Source organism: Mustela nigripes, chromosome 1, assembly GCF_022355385.1.
Source record: "Mustela nigripes isolate SB6536 chromosome 1, MUSNIG.SB6536, whole genome shotgun sequence".
NCBI classification, from domain to species: Eukaryota; Metazoa; Chordata; class Mammalia; order Carnivora; family Mustelidae; genus Mustela; species Mustela nigripes.
In genome coordinates, this window is record NC_081557.1 from 47,566,614 (window position 1) to 47,588,166 (window position 21,553).

Below are 21,553 nucleotides of genomic sequence, written 5' to 3' on the forward strand. Positions count from 1 at the left end.
GTACCTGGAATAAGTAAATTAAAAGATAGAAAGTAGGACAGAGTTTATCAGGGATTGAGAGAAGAGAATGAAGATGTTGTTTAGAGTTTCTGTGCAGGATGATAAAAAAATTTCTGGAAATAGGTAGGGGTGATGCCACTAAACTTCATGCCACTAAACTGTATGCTTTAAAGTGGGTAAAAATGGTAACATTTATGTTATGTATATTTACCACAATAAAAAGAGGAAATAGGCATATGTTAAAATCAGAATTCTACACAGCATCTATGTAATTTTTCTTAAAATTTCTTCTCTGAACTCTCAAAGCACAGAAAACATTTTTTTTCACATTTGACTTTTGTATGAAAATAAATGACAAATTTGGTCTCACACAATCACTTAGAAATGTTTATTTCAGAATGACCTATATAGGAGCTTATCCAGATAAAGGTCCTGACAGCACTTCTCACAGGTTATGACTCAGTTTTGCTTCTCTGGACCCACCAGTCAAAGCAGCAAAACTGTGTCTCCTTTCAAAAACTGAGGTCACCAGAAAAAGGGTGCCAGGTGGGCAATGAAACCCTACTCAACACTTCCTATTTGCAAGGTGACTTCTTTTGCACTCCTAAAACTTCTACTTTGATTCCAGAGATAACAATTTTAAAAAATTAATACTTTCACTCTATATAGAAACAGTACTTTAAATTGACTGACCCTTTTGCTGCAGTAAGGTCCAGCAAAGGCTTAGTACTTCAAGCAAACCTACTACACCTATCTATGCTCAAGAAGTAGTTTGGCTATGAGGAAGTGCTGGTCTCCTCCAAGCCTTTCCTCAGGACCCACACATCAGACACTCCTCTCTATTCTCCAGAGAGCACACCATGGCTGCTGTGTTCCTCTCCTTCTCTTCTTCTTCTTTTGTTGCCTTCTCCTTATCTTTCAGCTTCTCCTTATTTAGAGTGAACTGGATTGGATTTGCTGCTGGTCGTGTCCTTAAGTAATACATCCCAGTCTTCAAACCCTACAAAGGAAGCAAATACAGCTATTAGAAATTTTAAGAACACTAGGCATTCAAGACCAATGTTTAAAACACACTTCCATAAATCAAATCAGATTGTTTTCTAAACCTGAAATTCCAACTCCTTTAGGAAGCCTTCTTAAAAATACTGAAGAGGTAGAAAGAGTCAGACAGTATACTGTGTTCCTTTTGCCACTAAAAACGCTTATCTCTTTGGAAGTGTCAAATATTTTTGTTCTCTAATCTTTTCTTGTATTTAGGTGTATGACTTCCAAGTTCGCCTAAAACAACATGTCTACTTTATAACTATTTATGGAGATAGACTGTGTCTCTGTAAAGAACAGATGATGACTACTTCAAGGGTCAGGATCATCTTCTATTCAGTAAACCCAAAGACATAGTGTGTGGTCAATAAATATCTCTTAAATTTAAAAAACAAACTGTACATCTGTATAAATACCCAGAAGATTACCAGATACTAAGGATAGAATCCAGAATCACAGGACTTTACCGCCGGCAATGAGAAGCTAAGTAACTGGCCTTTATACTATAAATAGTTAAAGTGGGGAAACAAAGGATGTTTCTGAATAGGGGCTGGCACACGTAAAGTTTTATTTCAGAAATGGTAGCAGTGCACAAGACAGCCTAGATCAGATACTAGAAGCAGGGGGATCAGTTAAAAAGCTTAAGAATAATGGCAGTGGAACAGGAAGAAAGATACTCAAGAAACAGTATAAAGGAACAACCACCACAACTTGGTGAGTGATTCTATGGAGAATAAGGAGAGGATTGTAGGTAACTCCAAGGTTTCAAAACTGAGAGTGAAATAATCCTAAAAGAAACAAGAAAATCCAAAGTGTGATCTGGTACAAAAACCATGACTTGGTTTTAACATACTGGATTTGAAATGAAAAAACGGCTAGGTGGCAGTATTTAATAGGTAGCTAGAATATAAAACTGTTCCAATTTCAAAGTATCCCAAGATGGCAACAAGTCCTCCTTGAGTTCCTCCACGAACCTGCTTCCAGCCATAGAAGTGCATACTAGTGAGTTTGCCGTAGTTAGGCTCAGCGATGTGGATGTTCAAAGACTGGCTTTGATCAATGAAAGCACCTCTTTCAGCTGCCATCTTAAGAACGGTTTTCTGTGAAATTTCCCACACAGTCTTATAAAGTTGCTTCAGGTCATCAGGAATTTCTGGTATGCTCTGAAGAAGGAAAAACAAATGTTTACTGCAGCCTGGCTGAAGAAATTGGGATAATTAACATAATTAATGACACAAGGGTCTGGCCTTAGTTCTACTTCTGCCAGATCTGACCGTACCATTTAGCATCATACAATATGATCCTTATCAGTTTTCCTAAGGCTCTTAACCTTTGGCTTAGAATGTCCAACAAAACTCCATTTAACCAACAAAGTATCTGGCTAGTGGTAATGATTATAAGATCCATTTCTATTTGGATCATAGCCAAACATTCATTATTCTAGAGGTACTTAATAATAAAAAGAGCTAAGCAGCAATAAATGACCCTTGAATTTTGTAGAAAACAAAAGTAGTCAGGGATGTAACTCACATGCAGACAATCAAAGGAAGCAATGAAATAAACCCTTTCTGGAGTCGATAGAAATAATGTTTTCTTAGGTCTAGGGTTAATCTGCTACAGATTAGCTGATTAGCTAATGCTACAATTTCTGCCACAAATAGAGAAATGTTACAGAAATCCTTATCTGTGTTACCAGGGAAACAAATGTTTAAACAGAGCCCTCCATCTACAAATAAATACTTCTTGATTCTTGGCTGCAAATATTTTATTGTTAAATACTATCTGTGGCTCTGTTTTTTGGACTTTGACTCCTTGGTCTCCACCGAAGACTTCTTAATTAAGTTTGACTCTCTAATTTCACACTTTATATCAGTGGTCCGAAAATTTCGATGCATTTTGGAATGACCTAGGGGGTCTTTAAAAAATACTAATGCCTGTCTTCCATTTCCAGACATTCTAATTTAATTGTTATGGGGTGCAACCTAAGCTTCAAAATTTTAAAAGCTCCCCAGTTGATTCTAATGTTCAGAGAAATTGGAAACTACTGCCTTATATTATTGCACAAACAAGAGGGTAAAGTCTAGCTATATAAAGATGTATATAAGCCTACCACAACAATGCAGGTGAACACAAGCCCATATGACCACAGTGAATGACTTTTCTCTCTACTGAATGGGGTAAGTAAGAAGGTACCAATGTCCAACTCAGATTCTAAAGAGCACACTTGATTTTCATACTGTACCTGGATAGAACCATTGCATGCGATAATCTGATTTTTCATCTCTTCATTCCATAAGCCCCGCTCAGTAAGATCCTTCAGTAAGTGAGGATTTACAATCTGAACAGAAAACCAAAAAAGATGTCAAGGAATAATAAGAACAATAGGGCCTAAACAGGGTCACAGTCCTTGAGCTTATAATAAATAAGATCACTGAAGAAGTATTTAACATTAAATTAGTTGGTAAAGTCTATCTTTTACAAGATTGAGAGGCCCATCCTACCAAACAAAATCTTAATCTGTGATTCAAGAAATATAGTATTTGCCAAAGTGAAAAGAAATAGCATTGCCTAAAATGGGTATATCTGTGTAGATTACTTCTTCCCCCTCCCCCCAAGTAAGGAGAAAATAATACTTAAGAAGAAACATTAGAAATGTATCCACTCCAAACCTTACAGAAATTTATTTCAGGAGATCAGGAAATTCACAAATAAAAATCTTTTAAATTAGTGGTTCTCAACCCTAGTTGCACATTAGAATTACCTGGGAACCTTAAAAAAACACTGGTCCTACCCACCAGGAATTCTAATTTGTAAACCAGGTTGAGAACTACTGTCATGGTTCCATATACTTCTTGCTTTTATATACATCTTGAGTTTCACTGTATACATCTTGAGTATCATCAACTTAAGCATCTGAGGTCATAGTATACATCATTATGATTACAGAATGGTTAAATATCGTGTGAATTCTAGTATCAACAAGTTACTTTCCTACCCACCTATCAACACTTTCCTACCTAACGATCATTCATTCTTTCAACAGATATTTATTAAATGTCTATTATTAAATAACGTAGAAAAATATTGGATATGAAAGGGACTTACTTTATCAAAGCTCTGCCCCCATACAAAGCAAAAGGGACATACTAAATATGAGTTGGCATTTACTCCCAACATCAGGTTTTTGCAAGATCTCCTGTAGGTCTATTTGTGATCTTCTCACCTGAAATTCTCCTGACAAAACTCTGCGAGTATAGATGTTGCTGGTGTAAGGTTCGATGGACTCATTATTTCCCAGAATCTGAGCAGTTGAAGCAGTAGGCATCGGGGCAATAAGTAAACTGTTTCTTATACCATACCTAAAGAAAAGGAGATTGTTAGGTGCTGGTACTAAAGCTACAATCTGCCCGGAAGGGAGCTACTTCATGTCACTGCAGTAAATGCAGATGGAGGGAGTAACATCATACATGCATTAGACTCACATAATGACTTTGGAATTTGACCCCTATAGAGATGCATCTCACAGTATGGGTGCTATAGCTCACCCCTCTTCTGAACACCTGACTCCTAAACAAAATTAGCACAATTTTACTGCTGAAGTTTCTTATCAGGCCATGACTTATTAGTACTTCATACACTAGCTTGCCTAAGGAAATAATCGAATGGCTGTTGAAGAGTCCCCACCTGTATCAGGGTACATTCATTCAACCCTCACTCTTTTCTACATGCCCTATGATCACTGTGCTAAGCCCTTTCAGGAAACATAATGATGTGAAAGTGGTCAGAATCCAACATCTATCACCAAAATTCTCCACAGGGAAAGATTATGCTCAAAGTATATTCCTGACTTCCTCTATTACCTCTTCGCTCACAAGTTCCTAGAGGAAGGTTAACATCTTCTGCCTCTATTCACTGCCAAAGAGAGTGTTTAAGGAAGAATATGCCATCTGAACATGCAGAAATCTTCAAGCTGCCCTTAGCTCATCCTTCAAAGCTCAGCCTAAGAGATGACTACTAGAACATCTTTCCTGACCAGGCAGACAATACTAAATACAACTCTAGTATTTCTTCCGCAAACATTTTCTATGATCTGTACACCTTTATGTATACTTTATGTGTGCTACATGTTTCACTTTAAGTCTTAAGTTTCTCAAACACCAAGATTTTGTCTTTCCTATATTCTATACCTCTGGATTTATCCAGTACTTAGCGTAAAGCTTCATGTCCTAATGGAATCTGTACTACTGGGATCTTAATCTCACTTTGCCACTCCTAGTTTTGAGGAATCAAGCAAATCACCAGTGAATTTCATGTCTTACTTCCTCAGTAAAAAGTGGACAGTGATTTTTCCGGCCCAAAGAGAGGAAAACATTTTGAAAAGTCATATATATACATATATACATATATATGTATATATATGACATCATATATATACATATATATGTATATATGTATATATATGACATACCAAACTATGGAATTGTCTGTAATCATTAAAAACATTAGGTAAATCTTCAAGTACTAAGAGAAAGACATCGAAAATAAATCACAAAGTCAGAAAATATCAAATTTGATCATATTTTTGTAACAAAACTGTGTGCATCTGCAAATGTACTGAAAAAGGTCTAGAAAAATACACACCATTAACAATGGCTATCTCTGGGAAAAGGAGTAAGTTGGTTTGTATTTGTTTTGTGGAACAAGTGGTTGGCAGGAGAGGAATAAAGAAGGGCTTTCACCTTCCATTTTATTTCTGTACTTGAACTTTGTTATTCATGTATTAATTTTGAAATTTTAAAAAGTTCTATATAGAAAAATATCCATAGTATTTTGAAAATAAAATAAAATAAAATACATGTCCATTTTTGTAGAAGTTGAATTTGCATATAAATGTACACAGGCACACACGTTTAGAAGAAAGTCTGAAAGATGAAAGACAAAAAGATACAAACAAATTTTTAGGAGGTGGTATTGGGATAATTTCATTTTATTCCCTTTCCCACATACATTTTCCTAAATTTTCTAACAAGTATTATTAAGTAATAAAACAATTTTAAGGCAAATAGATATTTTTTAAAGAGTATTTTTAAAGCTACTGCTTCCTTCCGTAAACATTAAACACTCTGCATATTCATTAATAATCCAGAGACAACAGGCTCATGAAGAAAGTGGAAAACAACTTGTTTTATTATTCACTAAGCAAAACATCCTACCCGCCCTTAAATCCTTTTTATTTTTATTAGTTTGAAAGGCCTTAAAAACCTCAAGTTTTACATTTTTCTTTCACAATTTAACACATTACCCTCCAAAAGCTCTTCCAAATCCCTAACTTACTCCTGTGACAACCAATTCAGCAAAAGCCATTTAGATGCCCAAGGTAGTTAAGCAATAAATAAAAGTGAAAAACATCTAAAAAGCAAGCACACTCGGAAATATGAAGTTTAATGAGATAAAGAACTGCTTAATCTGGGTAGTTACGCCCCTAAAACAAGACTAACTAGTAACACCTACCATTTATTAAGATTCATTGTACCAAGCTACTAATATATATATATTCATATATTATCTTACAAAGTATTTTTACAAAAATAATTCTGTAGATAGGTCATTTTTGCCCCATTTAAAAGAGGAAAAATGAGTTTCAGAAGTTAAAATAACATACCTAACTTCTGAAAGCCAGAATGAGAACCTAAACCTCCTTACTTTAAAACTACCTTACAGCTCTTTGCTTACTTTGCAATCTTTTCCTTGAGAAGTTTCCAGTCCCACAAGTCTGTGGGAGTAACATTCCACATATCATACTGAAGGATCTAGGGAATAAACAAAGCAAACTTAAGACAAATCACTCTATAACAATTTAAAACCATGACAAAAAGCAAATCACTAACTGCCATGCCCCACAACCCAACAGATGTCTTCTAGTGGAACTGTGTGAGGAATACAAGGTCCAGAGATTTCTCTGAACAAACTTTCATGCAGTCATATTGATCAAAAGCAGGCTAAGAAAACTGGCTAAGGCATATCTCTTCCCCATGTCCCTGCTGTGTGCCCTCAGAGGGCCCATAACATATCTACAAACCAGGAAATCCTAACATTCATGTAAATACGTTGCTGAGATGCATTCTTTTTTTTGTACATAAAAATGTTATTCTAATTTCATCTTTAATTGCTTTGATCTATTTACTTAGCTATTACTAACAACTATTTTCAAACCACTGGTTATCAGATTTCCTAAATACCAGCAGGAACATCAGGACTAAACATAACATAACATTTTACTTCACACTGAAGAGACTCATACTACCAATAATAAAGGCAGTGTGGAAAGCAGAATTCTAACACAGTTCCCAGGTTCCCCAGTTGCACAGGCCATGTATAATGTCCTCCTCCTGAGTGTCACTTACATAATCAAGGCAAAGAGGAAAAGTTTCTACAGATGTAATTAAGGTTACCAATCAGCTAATTTTGAGTAAACAAAAGAGAGATTATCCTGAGTGGATCTGACTTATCATGTGAAAGCCTTCAAAAGAGAAACTGGACTGGGGCCTTCTTGAAATGAGAGACTCTCTCCTACTGGCTTTCAAGAAACACAATGTCATGAGTTGTACAGGTACAAACAAATGAATTCTGCCAAAGACCAGGTGAGCTTGGAAGAGGACTCTGAGCCTCAGAGCAGACCGGAGCCTCTATCAACACCTTGGTTATAACCTTGAGACCCAAACAAAATGACCTAGCTAAGGCAAGATGACCCCGATTCAAGGAAATGGAGATAATGTATGTTGTTTTTATCTACTAAATTTAGCAAAAGAAAACTAATACAGTTAGCATGCTTCTTAAGTCACTTTTACCAATGACTAGTTCTAAATAAAGCATTAAAATAAAGGGGTATCTGGCTGGCTCAAGTCGGTGGAGTATGCGACTCTTGATCTCAAGGTTTTAAGTTCAAATCCCATGTTGGGTGTAGAGATTACTAAAAAATAAAATTTGGGGATGCGTGGGTGGCTCAGCTGCTTAAGTGTCTGCCTTCGGCTTGTGTCGTGATCCCGGGATCCCGGGATTGAGCCCCACATGGGGCTCCCTGCTCAGCAAGGAGTCTACTTCTCCTGGTCCCTTTGTTCCTCCCCCCAGCTTGTTTTCTCTCTCTCTCTCTCTCTTCCCTTGCTCTCTCAAATTTTAGTGTATGTGCTGCTGAAGGAAGTACACTCTCTCTCTCTCAAATAAATAAAAATCTAAAATAAAATCTTTTAAAAACCCCACATTAAAACAGAGTATCTTTTTTACTCTAGAGAACAAAAGTACCGTATTAGTTTCCTGTGTCTGGAATAACAAATCACCATAAATTTCGTGGCTTAAAATAACAAAAATGTATGCTCACTTTGGCAGCACATATACTAAAATTGAAATGATAGAGATTAGCATGGCCCCTATGCAAGGATGACCTGCAAATTCATGAAGAATTCCGTATTTTTTAAGTGTATTCTCTCATAGTTTTGGAAGCCAGAAGCCCAAATGAACATGTTGGGAGGGCCACGCTCTCTCCAGGTGCTCTGGAGAAGATTCTGTTCTTTGACTCTTCCAGTCTAGTGGTTATAGGCATTCCTGGGTTATGGGTGCATCACTCCGACTTCTGCCTCCATGGTCATGTTGCCTCTCCTTTTCTCTGTCTCTTGTAAGGACTATTGTCGCTGGATTTAGGGTCCACCTGGGTAATCCAGGATAATCTCATTTCAAAATCCTTAATCACATCTGCAAAGACCCTTCTGAAATCCAAAAAGGTAACATTCATAGGATCCAGGGATCAGGATGTGAATACATCTTTTTGAAGGCTACCATTCAGCTTACAGGCAAAAAGAAACATTATCCATATACTTACTCCTCTGCTAACTGGAGAGCCCTCATAGGTTTCATACGGGCCATGCTCCTTGGCCAAGTCACAGCTGGCTTCCAAGGCTCCATAATAAATGGTTTCAAAGATCTGCTTGTTCAGTAGCTGGGCTTCTGGACTCTCAAACGGATACCTCATCAGAATAAAAGCATCTGCCAGACCTTGTACCCCGATTCCAATGGGGCGATGGCGTTTATTTGATAAGCATGCCTTTGTGCCAACAGATTTAGAGAAGGAGACATTACTGAACAGAAAAGGCAACATTCTGCACCAAATGATACACGCTCTTTTTTTAATCTCTATTTTCTCACAAACATTCTAATGACAGCCGTTTAAATGAAGACTGTCAGGCTGACTGTCCCTCCTACTAGTTGGATTTCAAGAATTATCAATAAGCAGAGACTTCTATTCATACCTCTGGGATAGGGTAGTAGTTAATATCAATAATTTTATTCAAGTTTCGGACAATGACTTTGGTGACTTCAGCCAGCTTCTTAAAGTCATATGTGTGTTCTGACGTGACATACATATTGAGGGCCAAGGAAGCCAAGTTACAGACTGCAACCTGGAATGCAAAGAAAAAGGGTCAAGAATCACACAATTTTTATTTCTTCCCCCTGTGTCAATGACACCACCATGTAAGCCTCTAACACTCTATATAAATTTTTTATATTTATCTCCTCCCTGGTCACTGTTCATTTCTAAATCCCAATACCTATTCATATGTGAGTTGTAAAATGCAGCAGTGAAATAGGTAAGACAGAGAATCTGTGTTCCATAGTCCATGGCTCTATTGCCAGAGAGACCTCCCACTGTGCTCTAATTTCTTATGTGTACCTGTCTCAGTCAGTAGAGGTACTGTCCAATACAGTAGCCAATAGCCACATATAGCTACTTAAATAAAATTAAAAATTCAGTTTCTCAGTTGCACTAGTCCTATTTCATGTGCTCAATAGCCATGAGATACATTTCCATTGCTCCAGAAAGCTCTTCCAAATTACACATTCCCACCTTACTCTCACTGAAATTCTGATAAGCCCCTAACAACAGGGGATCCAAGTTTGTGAATTCTGAAAAAGCTTTTCAGGTGATTTACCACTAGGTGGTAAGCTTTTTCAGGAAAGAAACGTATCTTATTTATACTTATATTTTTAGCACTAGTTCCACATCTGGTATATAACAAATGCTTTAATAATGTTGAATGAATACACTTTACTTCCCATTTTGATTATGACTATCCAAACACAAAAATCTCAACTCCCCTCACCTAGACTCCCTCATGCCCTTCGTATCTACTCAATTCTACACATATCGCCTACGTGCCCATTTTTAAAGCACAGCTTGGATTGCTAAGTCTGATAAATGTTACAAAGAAAAATAAGGCAGGAAAAGACAAAATGGTTCTAGGAATAAGGACAGAAGGAGTGCCATTTTAAAACAGAGTTGTCAGGTAAGACCTCACTGATAATGAGACATATGAACAAAGAACTGAAAAGTTTAGACAGCAAAGCCACGTGGCTATCTGGGAGGGGAAAGCATTTTCACATTCAAAGTAAACAGCAAAAATCCTGATAAAGGGGGTGTGCTTGATATACTTGGAAATTAGTAGGGCTGGAGCACAGTGAACAAAGGGGAAAGTAACAGTAGATGAGATGGGCATACCTAGTTGCGCATGAACTCATAAGGCACTGTAAGAATTCTGGATGGAAATTAAATACTGATACATGTTACAACACAGATAAGCTTTGAAAACATGCTAAGTGAAAGAAGCCTGACACAAAAGACCACTACATTACATGATTCTGTTTATAGGGAATGCCCATAAGAGGGAAATCCAGAGGCAGAAAATAGATTAGTAGTTGCCAGGGGCTGGGGGAAGAGAGCTAATGGGTATTAGGTTTCTTTCTGGGTTGATGAGAAGCGTTCTAGAATTAGATATTGGTGATGGTTACACAACCTTGTGGATATACTAAAAAACACTGAAATGTACACTTAGAAGGGTGGATTTTATGGTAGGAGAATTATATTTCAATTTTTAAAAAATGAACAAACTCTGGATGGGTTGCAAAGTCAAAGAAGTGTTGTATGGAGGAATGTTTTGTTTTAAGGGTCACTCTAGTCTCTATAGCATAATCTATCTTGTACAACAGTTACTTGATACAGTATATGCCAGTTTTCTCCAACAATGAATTATACATTTCCAGAGGGCAGGGCCTGAGCCATAATCATTTACATCCCAGAGCATTTGGTACAGTGTCTTACACATAGCTGGTGCTCAGTAAACTCTGGCTGAATTAAACCACAACCCAATTCACTTCACATTTTCTTCCCAACTTTAAATTTGTTGTGTTTTTTAGGTCCTAGCATATGGGATCTGCTCCTTCCTCCTCATTTCCATAGTTTACATCCAACATCTAAGCAGCCTGTCATCCAACCACTACAATAATCTCCACAAGATAACCTCCAACCTCCTCTAACACCAAGACACTCTATTACCAGAAACAAGATCTATCCTTCTCATCCTAGCATTTTTGATGCTATTTTCCTTTCAGGACCTACAAGGGCTTCCTACTCTGTGACATGCCAGACATTTCACCTACTATCTCCCCACCCCCAGCCATAGCCATCTCTGCAGATACCAAACCATAATGTATTTGCTCCATCAGAACAAACTTATTTGACAATCTCTGCACAAAACCTATACCTGTCTCTGATCTGACAGGCTATTCTTCCCTTTTCCATAAACTTAAAAAAAAAAACAAATCTATGTCCCATTTCTAGCCTCACCTCTTCTGCAGATCGCCTTAAAGATTTGCCATTAGAATTTTGTCTCTCCATTCACTGAAAAGACTCTCTACCTGCTTACTGAATTAGCATCCTGACATTCTTGTGTTTGTCCTAAACCGCCATAATGGAACACTGAGAAAATATTATTAAATTTATTTTAATTGTTTATTAAACAATGGGTGTTTAAGAAAAAAAGTGAATCTTTTCTATATAGTTTAGACTCTAAGATATTTAAGGGTACAGATCACATCTGTTCCTTTCTCTTGTCATCTCTACTTTAGTGCCCTTCTACTTACAGCAAACTTTGGAAACTTCATTTCCCCATTTCAATAAAATCAAGTAAAGGATTCACAAAGAATAACTGCCTAAGATTCTCCTCTCAGGACTCAGGGCAGAAGTTCGTCTACCTACCTCATCTTTGCTGGTATACTCTACTATTTCTGTGCACAGGTTGCTGCATTTGATTGTTCCCAGGTTCTGCTGGTTGCTCTTCCGATTACAGGAGTCTTTGTAAAGCATGTACGGGGTACCTGTCTCTGTCTGAGACTCAATGATGGCATACCAAAGCTGCTGCGCTTTTACAACTTTGCGGACACGACCCTGTTTCTCATAACTGAAAGGCAAAGCTAATATTATTTTAATATTCCCTAAGAAAATCTTTATTGCAGACAACTTGAAGACACTAAAGAATAAAATTATGAAAACTCTTATTAAATGTTTACTGTTTTGCTAAGAGAGCAGAGGAAAATCGGGCAGCTCTGGACCCATTAGAATATACCCAAATCCTATTAAATCAATAATACCCATCATAAGGAAAAAGAACAACACCTAAAGTTGTCAGATCTACTACTATGCTATTATTTAATGAACTAGTGACACATGTCCTGGCTGTTCTTAATTTCTGTGGGCAACATAAAGCGCAACTTTTTTTTTTTTAATTTTTTATTTTTTATAAACATATATTTTTATCCCCAGTGGTACAGGTCTGTGAATCACCAGGTTTACACACTTCACAGCACTCACCAAAGCACATACCCTCCCCAATGTCCATAATCCCACCCCCTTTTCCCAAACCCCCTCCCCCCAGCAACCCTCAGTTTGTTTTGTGAGGTTAAGAGTCACTTATGGTTTGTCGAGCGTAACTTTTTATATCATATATCTTATTTATATATTTGCTTTACACTATAAGACAAAGCAAAATATTAACCTTCACCTTAATTTTTATAAGTATCAATTAAAAACCAAAGCACCTCTGTATAAGTCACAAAGGTTTTGTTGTTGTTGTTTTTAAGTCACAAAGTTTTAATTAAGAAAGAAGACAGAAGCAAATTTTGGTGAAGATTCAGGTAGCAAATCTGACGACAATAAAATTACTAATCACATTCTCTCCTGGATATTTCTGAAGATTCCTAGAAACTGGTTAATAACTGATGAGGTTTTGAAATTTGGATCCCCCAAATAAAAGAAACACATGATTAAAAATTACTACTTCACATTTTTCCCATACCTTTCATATAGCTTCTCAAATTCCTCTCCCCAAACCTCATCCAGACCAGGACATTCATTTGGACACATCAAAGACCAATCCTACAAAGGGAAGAACCCATAAAAGACTTGAAATAACCAATCACACATAGTCCATTAGGAACATTACAAGGGTTAGGGTGGCTTCCACAGACTCTCTTGGAAATCTGCTATAGAAATAATCATTTCGGGCTCAGGCTCAAACATCTAGTTCTGCCTGTTTATACATGACCTTTTAAGCATTTAAGTCAGATGGAATCTGCTTTAGAGAATAAAAACCCAAGAGGGTAAGAATGGCATCTCTTAAATTGCTTAAGATGCCTTTCATAGCATAACACATAGGTGGATTCTTCTTAACCATGATTTAAGATGACAAAAAAGAAAGCTGATATGAATCAACTTGTTCTTACCAACAGGTACCTCTTTCTTACCTGATTAGTCTCCACTCGTTTCATGAAAAGATCTGGAATCCAAAGGGCAAAGAAAAGGTCCCTGGCACGCTGTTCTTCCTTTCCTGTGTTCTTCTTTAAATCAAGAAACTCAAAAATGTCTAAATGCCAAGGCTCCAGGTAAATAGCAAATGCCCCAGGTCGCTAAAAGCAAGTAAACCATCATTCTTTTCAGAATCAGAATGAAATAAAGAAACTTCATATTTTCTAAAGCACTTTTAGAATATCACCTTTGATCTACATTACAATTAAGGAATTAAATGAGAGAATACAAATAAAAGTACTACAAATATAAGTAGTAATATTGTTCTTACAAGTCCAGGAGTAAAAAAGTGCACTTGATAAGAACAAGAGGAAATAACTCATCCAAAGTGACCTAGTGAACTGCAGATGGAGCTTCCTTTCAGCTGCCATACAGTTCACTTGACCTTACATAACAGGTACACAAAGCCCACAGGAAATCATCTTAACTTTGACAATAATATGTTGTCCTCTTATTAAAGATCAAAAAAGTGATGTCTTATCTCCATAGATCGCTTTTAAAGTCCATCAAGGGAGCTCTCTTTACCATTTTGCAAGATGGCAGGCGAAAAAGCTGAGAAGCTGGATACTAAGAAAAAACCTGAAGCCAAGAAGCTGATGTTGGTGATAAGGCTCAGAAAGGTAACCCGAAGGCTAAAAACGCCAAAGAAGGGGAAGCCCCAATGCAGCCGAAACCCTGTCCTAGTCAGAGGAATTGGCAGATACTCCCAATCGGCTACATGTTCCAGAAGGGCCATGTACAAGATGAAGTATTCAGCAGCTAAATCCAGGGTTGAAAAGAAAAAGGAGGTTCTTGCTACTGTCACAAAACCAGTTGGTGGTGACAAGAATGGTTAAACTTCACAAAATGCTGAGGTATTATCCTACTGAAGCTGTGCCTCAAAAGCTGTTGAGCCATGGCAATAAACCTTTCAGTCAGCACGTGAGAAAACTGCGAGCTAGCATCGCTCCTGGGACCATTCTGATCCTCCTCACTGGCACCACAGAGGCAGAGGGTAGTTCTCCTGAAGCAACTGAGCAGTGGCTTGTTACTTGTGACCAGACCGCTGTCTCTCAATCGAGTTCCTCTGTGTAGAACACACCAGAAATTCATCATTGCCACTTCTACCAAAATTTATATCAGCAGTGTGAAAATCTCCAAACTTCTCAGTGATGCTTACTTTAAGAAGCTGCATAAGCCCAGATACCAGGAGGGTAAGATCTTTGACACCAAGAAAGAGAAATATGAAATTACAGAGCAGGACAAGGTTGATCAGAAAGCTATGGACTCGCAAATTCTGCCAAAAATCAAAGCTGTTCTTCAGCTTCAGGGCTACCTCTGTTCTCTGTTTTCTCTCACAAATGGAGTTTACCTTCACAAATTGGTGTTCTGAATTTCTTACAAAGAACCTAATTAAATAACTAATTAATTTTTAAAAAATAAAAATAAACAATGTCCATCAAGGGAAATTCATAAGCTAACAGGTGATTAGTATGCCTACATATCTGTCAGAGGCAGGCTCAAATTGCAAACTATCCTGCTGTTAACACTGGGTAAACAATCCAGTCCTCTCAACTTTACTTCTCCCTCTGTGAAATTGGCAGAGTTGTGTTTTTGTTTTTGTTTTTTAAGACTTTATTTATTTATTTGACAGAGAGAGATCACAAGTAGGCAAAGAGGCAGGCAGAAAGAGAGGGGGAAGCAGGCTCCCCGCTGAGCTCTGTGCTCAGCAGGGAGCTATGTAGGGCTTGATCCCAGGACCCTGAGACCATGACCCAAGCTGAAGGCAGAGGCTTAACCCACTGAGCCACCCAGGCACCCCTGTTTTTGTTTTTTTAAAGAAAAAGCTACAAGACTATCACAACCCCTTTTCAAGGTTATGTATTAAGTCACAACTTTAGAAATTCTTTGCCAATCAACTTTCATACAAAAAAGCTGACTAGGGGGTGCCTGGCTGGATCAGTGGGTACAGTATGTGACTCTTGATCCTCAGAGTCATGAATTCAAGCCCTGCACTGGGTGTGGAGTTTACTTAAAAAATAAAAAATATAAAATATAAATAAAAATAAATAAATAAAAGCTGGCTAGACCACTGCTTGCCTGGAGCCAGGGGCAAAGCATGTATGGGTGGGAGTGATGTGATTAATCAATGGTGCCCACAGAAACATTTTGGGGTAATAGGAAATGTTCTAGATCTTGATTAGTGTAGTGACTAAACAAGTATATAGATTTGTCAAAATCCACCAAACTGTACACTTAAAGTGTGTACACACTTAAAGTAAGTAAAGTATACCTCATTAAACTGATTTTAAAAGTGAAAAAAAGTAGTTGCAAATATATACAGTATATTAGCAAAGTAGTTAGAAATATACAGAGAGTAAATCATCTTATTTGAAGCATACACATTTTTAGGTTAAAGATTTCTAGTTCTGATTTCCAGGACTTTCAAGTAACAGAACATACCTTGTTTCCACCTTGATCCACATATCGAGCTGTGTTGTTATATACTCTCAGCATTGGTACAAGGCCATTGGAATTGCCATTAGTCTGAAAAAGAAACCAATAATAAAGGCATCTGGAGTAGAACAGTGGGACTAAGAAAGCAAAAGAACAAAATGGCTCAACAGTGAACAAATTACTCTCTTCATATCTGTATAGTCTCATCTGTTCTCCATCTCTCCTTTTGCTTTGCAAACAGAATACCCAATATAAAATAAACAAAATGTTGGTTTTCTCTAATTATTGCTGTATTGTTGTTGTTACATCTCTTATTTACAATGAAATATAACATTACAAGTCAAAAGAATCTGAAATCAGGGTAGGTAAATTTAAATTTCCTACCTTCTAATGGACATTAATATAGATCTATTTTGGGTAGAGTAAAAACATTACCACAGTGTCTTTTTCCCTAAAGAATTCAAGGAAACTTACAGTAAGAATTATATACAATGGATAAATGAGGACAATAAAGATAAATGGAGATTCTCAACAATAAAATAGAATCTAGAATAAAGAAAATATAGACTTCTAAAACTAGGATACCACATCAAATTATTTAAAAATAATTCTTCTAACTCCAAAGCAAGCCTTTAAACAGATTAGAAAAATAAATAAACAGCTCACTCTACTATTATGTGTAAGTGCTCCAAAACACTACATAATACAGTAATTTCCTTCTAGACTCTCTAACTTTATTGGTAGGGTTAGATATTTCCTTTACATTACTGGTGAGGAAACAAACTCAGAGATGTAAAATAACTTATGCTGGCCTCCATTACTGGTAAGCAGTAGAGATAGAATTTAAATCCAGGTCTTACCCAACATCCTTATTTTGACTCTCAATGAATAGTGAACTAGCAAAAGACTAAACTTACATCACAAGGTGCCAATGTTTAAAGCATGAATCCTGGCTCTCTCACATATTAAGTGACTAATCTCTAGAAGTAACTTAATTATCTATGCCTCAGTTTTCTCACTTGTAAAATGAAGCCAATATTGCCTATACTCACATAGTTATTATAAGGAGTGAAGTTCCTGCCATGTGTCTATCTCCTACCATTGTAGTAAGAATTAAATGAGTAACTCAGGTAAAGCTTTTATAACAGACTTAGCATATAGTAAACACTCAATAAATGATAGCTGTGCTATTATTATTGCGAAGACAAATCTGAATTCCAAAATCTGACCTAAAAAAAATCCTACAGATCATCTAATCTAAACCAGAACCTAGAAGTAATGAAATGACTCCCTCCATGTCAAAAAGCCGGCTAGAACTTATCCGGGAGCCAGGTCTCCCAAGCCCTAGCATATGCCCTCTCAACCTGAATCCCTCTAGCCTACAATTTTTTAGTCACAAAACAGAAGCTTACCCCAGCAATGTAGCTGCCAGTAGCTCGAATACAACTCACAGCAACACCAATTCCCCCAGCAGACTTGGAAATCAATGCACACTGCTTTAGAGTGTCATAAATGCCTTCAATACTATCATCCTTCATACTCAGAAGGAAACAGCTATGGGGGAAGAAAAAGTCACAACTCAGCAAGGAAATGAAACAAAACAGAGAAACAACATTGACTATACACCCCCAAAACAGTAAGTTGGACAAATAAAAGATCTAAGGTTTAAAAAATTTCTAGGTATTTTAGGAAAAAAAAAACAAAACAAAACTTTTACTGGATATGATACAAGACACATCAATAAATCATATTATTTTAAAAATATCTCGCTGCCTATCCCAGATGCTAGGCCTAGAAGGAAGTTTTATAATAAAATCTAAAATATTAATTTACATGTTCATCAGACTGCAGATGTGCTTTATCACATTTTCTCATGCAAATTCCTAAGCATACATAACTAATAGGTCTTTCCAACCTATTACTAAGCCAAGTAAAATTAAACATTTATGGAATAAGAAACATCTATCCCATGGTCAAACAATTCATTGAAAGGCCCTCCAAAATTTAGCTCCTTTATAGCCTTTTGGAAGACAGCTCCCCTAACTTGTGATTTGGAACTTATTCTGCTCCCTACCTCAGGAAACTTATTCTACCTATGATCCCTTCACTATCTTGAATCTACACCCACTCAAATGGATTCTATTCAGAAAGATAATATGACATACTTCGTACTTTTCATCTACTTCAAGAAAACAGACACTACAGATATAGTGAATTAGAATCCATACGATATCCATGCATTTCTACCTTTTTTTTTTTTATCATTTTTAAATTTCTGGTTACACATTTATTTGTCCTTCTGCAACTTGCTTTTAACTTAATACTGTGTTAGAGATCCTTTCCTACTGTTGTCACTCTCACTAGCTTACTCTCATTGCTATAAATTGTTGCACTTTATGAGTATATCAATATATTTGTCTATTTGCCTGTCGATGGACATTTGGGTTATTTCCAATTTGTTTGGTATTCTAAACAATGTTGCTGTAGAAAATCTTAAACATATCTCCTGGTGCTTAGGTTGAAGGATTTCTGTAGAATACAAACCCAGCAGAGGAATTCCTGGGTCAAAAGACATGTGTGTGTTCCACTTTACTAAAGATTCTCTGAAGTGGATGGGTAAGTATACTCACCTAGCAATGTATGAGACCCTGTGTTCTATATTCTTGGCCAGATTTGTTATTATCAGCCTTTTAATTTTTATCAGTCTGATAAATATGAAACATCTCAATATGTTAACTTCCATTTTCCTAATTACTAAACTCACATGTTTATTCACCAGTCAAGTTTCTTCTGTGAATTATTTCTTTATATCCTTTGCCCCTGTTCCTATTTAGTTTTGTCTTGACACAATCCCGTGACAGTTAATATACACTGCCAATATCTTCTCTCAGTCTGGGGGCACCTGGGTGGCTCAGAGGGTTGGGCCACTGCATTCGGCTCAGGTCATGATCTTGGGGTCCTGGCATCGAGCTCTGCATCAGGCTCTCTGCTCAGCAGGGAGCCTGCTTCCTCCTCTCTCTCCCTCTGCCTGCCTCTCTGCCTACTTGTGATCTCTCTCTCTGTGTCAAATAAATAAATTAAAAATATATCTATCTTCTCTCAGTCTAAAACTTGTTTTTCCACTTTGTTTTTGGTTCACAGTTTTTAATTTTAATGTAGTTAATTTTTCCTTAATGTTGTTTTGTCTATTTTAAGAAATCCTTTACCACTGAGATCATACATATTCTCCGATTAAGATGTAGGTTGAAATATTAAGAGTCATTATGTCTATAGCTCACTTTCAAATGACTCAGACAAAAGAATATTTTTTTAATTTTAAAGATTAAAAAATATATATGTGTGTATATATAGCAAAATGGTAGCAATTTTTTAATCTAGGCAGAGGTAAGTATTGGGTGTTCACTATCTTTTCTTTAAGCTTTTCTGAATATTTAAAATTCATAGTAAAAGGAGAAAAATACACATTTATCTATTTTCTCTAATGTTCTTCTAAAAGTTCCTACTTTCATATTTAGATTTTCTTTCTTGAACATGTTTCTGTATATGGAATGAAAAAGGGAAAGGTAATTACCTTTCCTTCCATAAGATAACCAATTTCCCTAGCACCATTTCCCCCAATGAATTGCAATGACACCTTCCCATATAAGCCTGAATCTCTTCCCAGGCTCTCTGTTATACTCCACTGGTGTATTTGTATTTATCAGAGTAAATACCACACTGTCTTTTTTTCTTTTCTTTTTTTTTTTAAGATTTTATTTATTTATTTGTCAGAGAGGGAGGGAGAAAGAGTGAGCAAGCACAGGCAGAGTGGCAGGCAGAGGGAGAAGCAGGCTCCCTGCCGAGCAAGGAGTCCGATTCGGGACACTGGATCATGACCTGAGCCGAAGGCAGCCATTTAACCAACTGAGCCACCCAGGCGTCCCAATATCACACTGTCCTATTTACCATGGTATTATGGTAGTCTTGAAACCTGGTAGGGCTTATTCTTTAAAACTTGCTATTACAATTTACATCAGTTTCCTACAGCTGCTCTAACACGTTACCACCAACTTGATGGCTTAGAACAGAAACTTATTATCTCATAGTTCCAGAGGCCAGAAGTTCAACGTAAGTTTCACGAGGCCAGAGTCAAGAACACTCCCTCCAGAGGCTCTAGGGAAAAAGAGATTCCCTGCCTCTTCCAGCTTCTAGCGGTTCCTCTGCTTGTAGCCACATCACTCCCATTTCTGCTTCCATCTCTATCTTGCCTCTTCTCTTCTGTATGTATCTTACTCCCTCAGCCTCTCTCTTATAAGGATACTTCTGACTGGATTTAAGGCCCACCTGGGTAATTCAGGAAAACCTCCCTAGGTCGAGATCTTTTTTAATCATACTTTCAAAGACCATTTTTCCTTATAAATTAACATTTACAGGTTCCAGGGATTAGAACTGGTATCTCTGAAAAGCCTAGGAAATTATTCTTAGCCTTTGCTCTCCAGCATAAATTTTGGAATGAGCACATTTGACATTTTGACTGGATCCATAACTTAAGAAAAACTGACATCTTTATATTATCAAATCCATTTATGATATAAAATCACTCTCCATTTGTTTCTTAATGTCCTTCAATTATGTTTTAGAATTTTCTCTTTAAAAGCCTTCCACGTCTTTTATTGCATTTATTCCTGGGTACCTTCCAGTATCATAAATGATATATCTTAAAATTTAATCTTCTAACAGCTAAAGTAGAGATCTCCTTAATTCATACTGAACTTATATCCAGATACTTTGCTGAAATCTTTTTAATTCTAATAATTTATGTGTAGATGCTCTTGAATTTCCTATGTAAAAACCATACCATCTGTTAATCACTACAGTTTTATTCCCTCATTTACAATCTACTTTTTTCTTATCTTACAATGCCAGCTCAAGGGGCGCCTGGGTGGCTCAGTGGTTTGGGCTGCTGCCTTCGGCTCGGGTCATGATCTCAGGGTCCTGGGATCGAGCCCCACATCAGGCTCCCTGCTCCGCAGGAAGCCTGCTTCCCTCTCTCTCTCTCTGTCTCTCTGCCTGCCTCTCTGCCTACTTGTGATCTCTGTCTGTCAAATAAATAAATAAAATCTTTAAAAAAAAAAACAATGCCAGCTCAAGCCTCCATTATAGTGCTGAAAACAGAGGTAATAGACCTAAGTTTTTAGTGAATATCTCTTACCAAATAAAGAAAGTAATTTTCTGTATCTATCTTGTTCATTTTTTTTAATTATAAAAGAATATTTGATGGTATAAAATGTTAGTGCAATGGATTACATTAATGCAGTTTTTGATGTTAGCATATCCTTGAATTCCTCAATATACTAATGTTGCTAAGGGGTATTTTTTTTAAATCATATTACTGGATTCTGTTTCAGT

At 36.9% G+C, this 21,553-nt stretch overlaps 1 protein-coding gene, 1 non-coding gene and 1 pseudogene across 3 annotated transcripts in view; 2 read left to right on the top strand and 1 right to left on the bottom strand.

Moving 5' to 3' along the window:
• Positions 1 to 373: 373 nt before the first annotated feature.
• RRM1 (ribonucleotide reductase catalytic subunit M1) overlaps positions 374 to 21,553 on the bottom strand; it is a 37,039-nt gene continuing 15,859 nt past the window's right edge. For both annotated transcript variants that reach the window (XM_059409666.1, XM_059409677.1), the window contains 12 exons: positions 17,578 to 17,719; positions 16,172 to 16,255; positions 13,669 to 13,830; positions 13,221 to 13,300; positions 12,125 to 12,326; positions 9,342 to 9,491; positions 8,915 to 9,136; positions 6,775 to 6,851; positions 4,265 to 4,400; positions 3,284 to 3,379; positions 2,016 to 2,204; positions 374 to 1,000 (listed from right to left, as the gene is read on the bottom strand). In XM_059409666.1, the coding sequence (XP_059265649.1) occupies positions 812 to 1,000; positions 2,016 to 2,204; positions 3,284 to 3,379; positions 4,265 to 4,400; positions 6,775 to 6,851; positions 8,915 to 9,136; positions 9,342 to 9,491; positions 12,125 to 12,326; positions 13,221 to 13,300; positions 13,669 to 13,830; positions 16,172 to 16,255; positions 17,578 to 17,719 (1,729 nt within the window). In that variant the 3' untranslated portion in view covers positions 374 to 811. The remainder of the gene's footprint in view (positions 1,001 to 2,015; positions 2,205 to 3,283; positions 3,380 to 4,264; positions 4,401 to 6,774; positions 6,852 to 8,914; positions 9,137 to 9,341; positions 9,492 to 12,124; positions 12,327 to 13,220; positions 13,301 to 13,668; positions 13,831 to 16,171; positions 16,256 to 17,577; positions 17,720 to 21,553) is intronic.
• LOC132009431 (U6 spliceosomal RNA) lies at positions 8,409 to 8,510 on the top strand. The gene has a single exon (XR_009401921.1). It is a non-coding gene; the product is annotated as a U6 spliceosomal RNA (small nuclear RNA).
• Positions 14,163 to 15,101, top strand: LOC132011871 (large ribosomal subunit protein eL6-like; annotated as a pseudogene).